This window comes from Chaetura pelagica, unplaced genomic scaffold (genome assembly GCF_000747805.2).
Source record: "Chaetura pelagica isolate M959 unplaced genomic scaffold, ChaPel_1.0 scaffold192, whole genome shotgun sequence".
In the NCBI taxonomy this organism is placed as follows: Eukaryota; Metazoa; Chordata; class Aves; order Apodiformes; family Apodidae; genus Chaetura; species Chaetura pelagica.
In genome coordinates, this window is record NW_009952570.1 from 698,588 (window position 1) to 704,803 (window position 6,216).

Below are 6,216 nucleotides of genomic sequence, written 5' to 3' on the forward strand. Positions count from 1 at the left end.
TTTCCCCTGGAGATACAGGGTAGTGGTTCTGTCGAGTGATTAATTGTAACATTTTCTATTCCTAGTCTCTGATTCTGTCTCACTTTTATCCCCAGGGCTGGGAACAATGGGCCGAGGCATTGTGACTTCACTGGTTAAAGCCAACATACCCGTGGTAGCCCTGGAGCAGAATCTGGAGTATCTGAACACTGGAAGAAAAGCTGTGATGCTCCTTTTGGAACGTGAGGCTGTGAAAATGGAGCAGGGCACCCAAACCCTGGCTTTCCATGACCCTGCACATCTCCATTTCACTGTGGACTTTGACGTGTTGCGGGATGTAGATCTAGTTATCGAGGCTGTGTTTGAGAACATGGCACTAAAGAAGGAGATATTCCAGAAGCTATCAAAAATCTGCAAGCCAGGGGCCTTTCTGTGTACAAACACATCAGCCCTGAACATCGATGAGATAGCTTCTGCCACCAGCCACCCACAGCAGGTCATTGGCACACACTTCTTCTCCCCTGCTCATGTGATGAGGCTAGTAGAAATAATCTATGGCCACCACACATCCCCTGTGGCCATTGCCACTGCTATGCAGCTGGCCAAAACCTTGAAGAAAGTTGGAGTGGTGGTAGGGAATTGCTTTGGATTTGTTGGGAACCGAATGATGTTTCCTTACGTTCAACAGGCAGTCTTCCTGTTAGAGGAAGGAAGCAGACCAGAAGCTGTAGATCAGGTGCTTGAAGATTTCGGGTTTAAGATAGGACCTTTCAGAATGTCTGACCTGGCTGGGCTGGATGTGGGCTGGAGGTCTCGACAGGGCCAGGGCCTCACGGGGCCCTCGCTGCCTGCAGGAACACCTGCCCGCCAGCGGCACGGCCAGCGCTACAGCCCCCTGCCCGACCTCCTCTGTGAGCAGGGCAGGTTTGGCCAGAAAACTGGGAAAGGCTGGTACCAGTATGAGAAGGCTGGGGGCAGGACAGCCAAGCCAGATCCATGGCTCCACAGCTTCCTGGCCCAGTACAGGGACACCCATCGCATCCAGACCCGCTCTATAGACCAGGAGGAGATCCTGGAGCGCTGCTTGTTTCCCCTCATCAATGAAGGGTTTAAGATCCTGGCTGAGGGAATAGCATCTGGCCCAGAACACCTGGATGTCATTTATATCAATGGCTACGGGTGGCCAAGGCACAAGGGGGGGCCCATGTTCTATGCCTCCACCGTTGGGCTCCCTCGTGTTCTGGCTAAACTGCAGAAATACTCTGAGGCCCACCCTGATGTTCCTGAGCTACAGCCCAGTGCCCTGCTGAAAAAGCTGGTAGCTCTGGGTAGCCCTCCCCTCAAAGACTGGGTGTCCTGCCTCAGCCAGCCAAGCAACAAGCTGTGATCCCCTCAGTGCCTGCTGTGGAGCCCCCAGCAGTGGAGGCTGATCTTGTGAAACAGGTGCTGTAATTGCACTGTCTTTTCTAATCAAAACCAAAGTGCTGGTAAAAACGTCACTGACCTCCTGGGCCTTTGCAGAGAATGACTTGGGCTGATGATTGATCTCAATCTCCCTCTTGCTGCAGGCAGCCACTGCCACCACCCACCCCCTACTCACTCCCATCCTTACCCACCTGCTTTGCTTTGCACACTGCTGCATAAAGGCCTGTCTCATTCTGCTCTGCCCTCAGATCCTCACAGCCCTACATCTCTTCCAGCCCGTCCTTGGGGAAGGGAGGGAGCAGCATCTACAGCCCATATGGCAAATCGTGGTGGGAGGCAAAATGACCACAATTCACCCCAAAGATCTACCAGATCCTGCCTTAAACCTATTTCCCAGTTTATTCTGGTATTTCCTGTGCAGCCCACCTCTACTGGATTCCCTGGCTCTCCCAAAGCCAGCCAGCTGGAGTCTGTTCCCTTCCCTTAGCTGGGGGAGAGGTGGCACCTTGAAGAGGGAAAGCCGTGAGTTGGAGAGAGCAGGTTTGGGCAAAGAGCAAGGAGCCGGGCTGGAACCTCCTCCCTGCTGCAGGGGAGATTCTAATAAATGCCAGAAAAGCCTGACTAACCTGCCCTGTGCTGCTGGCTCATGACTGGGCCTTCTGCATCCAAACTTCATCCTCTGGTATTATCCCCACCAGCCTTTGTCCAAGTAGAAGTATCTTCTGGCGCCTCATCAGTGTGGATGTGTGTTGCCATCACTTCTCCTGTTTGGGCTGCCTACAGCTACCACCAGGTCTTGGGGCTCAGAATGCTCTAGTGGACCAGACTGAAGCCTGACTTGGGTTTCCACATGGGCAGGGGCACGCAGAGAAGTGCATGACTCCAGAGCTGTGCAGGCAGGAGAGGTGCTGCAGGGAGGAGAGGTGCTGCAGGGAGGCAGCAGAGCTCTAGAAGAGAACAGAGCGAGCCAAACTTGCTCCAGGCCTGACACTTTGATAACTAACTTTTGCTTTTTATTTAAATAAAAGTGCTTGAATTCTCTAATAACGGGTGATAGGATACTGTATGGGAATGCAGAAAAAGGAAAACGTGCTTGTTCTTTCTTTATACATACCTCCACCACTTCTCTGTGCTGTAGAAACGGATAATTTTCCCATTTGTGGAGGAGTTTGTGTCTGGAAAGGCTGTGTGCTGCTTTCTTCCTAAACGTGGCTTATTTTGCCCTTTGCCCACCCCTGTCCCACAGTGGGTAAGGGTGCAAAACTGAGGGCAGGAGACCCTTCAGAAGTCAGAAGCCATCCCAAGCGCCTGGTTCCAGGGAGGATTTTTCTCCTGCAGGCCCAGGACCTGCTGCAGGTGCCCCATCGCTGTGTGGCACAGCTGGGGCAGCACAGCTGGGGCAGCACAGCTGGAGCAGCACAGGGGTGACACGCGGCTCCCACGCCTGCGGGTTCCAGGTGACACGTTGCCCAGCAGAACTGGCTGGTGCTGGTGACTGTCCTGTCACCTCTGGACACGATGCAGTGCCTGGGATAACATCCCCTCTCCTGTGCCTCGTGCTCACCCGCACTGGGGAGGAGCTGGGAAAGGGCAGTTGCCCCTGGAGGAGGGAAGCCCTTCCTCTGCAGGAGAGATGCTGCTCTCGGGACATCAAGACCCACCAGCTTCTAACCTGAAGCCAAAATTTCTTTCCTCACCTGCAGCTCTTTTTGTGCTGATCCCTTTAACCTGCCCTTTCCCCTTCTTACCTCTCCTCACGGAGACTGCTGAGAACAGAGGCCGTTCACACCAGCAGTGTCTCTGCTGACAGAAGTGCATTGGTGAATCCCTGCCTCCCCAGGCAGCCCAGCATTGATCTGTCTGCTGCACGTCCCCGCTGGCCAGCAGGGACATTGCTGGTGCTGAGGGGCTGCACAGGCAGCTCCAGGAGGGCAGGGCTGTCCCTGCCCCTCCACTCCCTGCGGGGTCAGAGCACACCCAGGAGCAACCACAGCTCAGCAGCCCCCAGCCCCAGGAAAGCAGCACACGCTCCCCAGCCCGACTGGAAGCCTTTGGTGTCTGCTGACACACCTCTAACCAGAAAGCACCAGCCTGTTCTGTGAGCCTCTTCGGTGGGTTGTTAAAACAACAGCTTGCAAAGTCCCCGATCAGCTCAAATATGCAGTGATACCAGAAATACACCCCTGAGAGAAATGTTTCTTCATTTCACCAGGAGAGAAAATGGCCCCATGCAGAGGAGAACTTGATAACCAGTTGGTACAGGATTCGTTTTCCCACCTGCCTTTTCAAACCAGCTAACTTATTTTCACTCAGTGAGAAAAGATACTGAACATGTTTTCCAGGTAAAACCATCCCTACTGGCAAGGAATGTCCTGGGCTTGCTGCAAATCTGACCATTCTGAGCCGTATGAGTGCACTGAGGATGTACAGTTCTCCAGCACAGGGAGGCCTTGGCAGCACACATTGCAAGCTGGCTCTGGTCCATCCTTAATCTTTGGGCTCCACTTCTACTTTCATGTGATTCTCTGGCTGCAGAGCTACACTTTCTGCACAGCAGGACTCTTGCCTTCAGTGCTTAGGATATTTAGTTTCAGCCCTGCGAGTACCCATGGCCTCTCCCATGCAGCTGCAGAGTTGTTAGATGTCTTTAATTAAGTCAGTGAACTCTGCCAGTGCAGCAGATGCCTCCATTAACTGTTCAGCCACAGGCGTTTTGCAAAACAGTAAAACATGGGAGTGCACCAAAGGAGAGAATGGCTTCAGCTTTGATCAGCATCCCCTGCAGCACTGGGCCTTCAAAGGACAGCAAAAAGCTCCCTGCCTTTTGGCTTGCTCAGAAGTGCTGTCCTGAAGTGCATCTCCAAACTGGACAGGGCACTTGAGTCTCATCAGAAGCACTTGCATCTGTTTCTGTAGCCCATTGTTCACCTGCCTTTGCTTTATTTCTTGTGAACAGAAAGTGATCTTACAGCCCAGGCGGGGTCTGAGCACAGCTCTGGAGGTGAAACAGCAGTGGAGAGGGAAGGCTTTGTGCCAGCAGGAAGAAGAGGCAGTTAACCTTGGGCTGGGGGTCTTGTGGGACCTGAGCTGCAGCCCCTCTTTGCTGCTGCTGGGCTCCAGGGAACAGGAGGACAACAGAACAGTGTCAAAGAAACACCTGATTTTGCAGCCAGTGTCTCCTCTGCTTGCAACCAGCTGAGCAAGGTCCTGAATGTTTGCAGATTCCCGTGGGCTCTTGGCAAAACAAAGCCTTGAGGAGTGATTCAGAAAAGTCACTTTCCAGTGCATTAACCCTGGAGGCATTTGAAACCCAAAGGCCCATGAAGCTCCCTCAGTCCTGGTGACCAGTGCCAAGGAAGGCTCCACATTGCAGGTGAGCACCCACCTCCTTCCCAGTTTGGCTGAGCTTAATGGGTCCAGTTCCTGAGGCACGGTGTAAACCTCCCTGTCTCCCTCAGCCAGCTCTGACTGCTTTTGTCCCAGCAATCCAAACCAGCCCCAGAAACACGCCTGCTGTGAAGCTCTTCCTCGGGCTGGGTGGGCAATCAGCCTGCTGAGAGGCAGAGGCTGTAGCCTTTGCTTGCACATCCCAGGTGAAGAAGGCATAAGCTGGGACACAGGTGCCCAGAGCTCCCACTGGGAAGGCATAAGCTGGGACACAGGTGCCCAGAGCTCCCACTGGGAAGGCATAAGCTGGGACACAGGTGCCCAGAGCTCCCACTGGGAAGGCATAAGCTGGGACACAGGTGCCCCTTTCTGCACAGCAGGACTCTTGCCTTCAGTGCTTAGGATATTTAGTTTCAGCCCTGCGAGTACCCATGGCCTCTCCCATGCAGCTGCAGAGTTGTTAGATGTCTTTAATTAAGTCAGTGAACTCTGCCAGTGCAGCAGATGCCTCCATTAACTGTTCAGCCACAGGCGTTTTGCAAAACAGTAAAACATGGGAGTGCACCAAAGGAGAGAATGGCTTCAGCTTTGATCAGCATCCCCTGCAGCACTGGGCCTTCAAAGGACAGCAAAAAGCTCCCTGCCTTTTGGCTTGCTCAGAAGTGCTGTCCTGAAGTGCATCTCCAAACTGGACAGGGCACTTGAGTCTCATCAGAAGCACTTGCATCTGTTTCTGTAGCCCATTGTTCACCTGCCTTTGCTTTATTTCTTGTGAACAGAAAGTGATCTTACAGCCCAGGCGGGGTCTGAGCACAGCTCTGGAGGTGAAACAGCAGTGGAGAGGGAAGGCTTTGTGCCAGCAGGAAGAAGAGGCAGTTAACCTTGGGCTGGGGGTCTTGTGGGACCTGAGCTGCAGCCCCTCTTTGCTGCTGCTGGGCTCCAGGGAACAGGAGGACAACAGGACAGTGTCAAAGAAACACCTGATTTTGCAGCCAGTGTCTCCTCTGCTTGCAACCAGCTGAGCAAGGTCCTGAATGTTTGCAGATTCCCGTGGGCTCTTGGCAAAACAAAGCCTTGAGGAGTGATTCAGAAAAGTCACTTTCCAGTGCATTAACCCTGGAGGCATTTGAAACCCAAAGGCCCATGAAGCTCCCTCAGTCCTGGTGACCAGTGCCAAGGAAGGCTCCATATTGCAGGTGAGCACCCACCTCCTTCCCAGTTTGGCTGAGCTTAATGGGTCCAGTTCCTGAGGCACGGTGTAAACCTCCCTGTCTCCCTCAGCCAGCTCTGACTGCTTTTGTCCCAGCAATCCAAACCAGCCCCAGAAACACGCCTGCTGTGAAGCTCTTCCTCGGGCTGGGTGGGCAATCAGCCTGCTGAGAGGCAGAGGCTGTAGCCCTTTCGTGCACATCCCCGGGGCAGGAC

The 6,216-nt window shown here is 53.7% G+C and overlaps 1 protein-coding gene across 1 annotated transcript in view; it reads left to right on the forward strand.

Annotated features, from left to right (window-relative positions):
* Window positions 1-1,366, forward strand: part of EHHADH (enoyl-CoA, hydratase/3-hydroxyacyl CoA dehydrogenase) — a 30,835-nt gene extending 29,469 nt beyond the window's left edge. Inside the window, 1 exon segment of the mRNA XM_009993532.1 lies at window positions 96-1,366. Coding sequence (XP_009991834.1) covers window positions 96-1,366 — 1,271 coding nt within the window.
* Window positions 1,367-6,216: the final 4,850 nt, after the last annotated feature.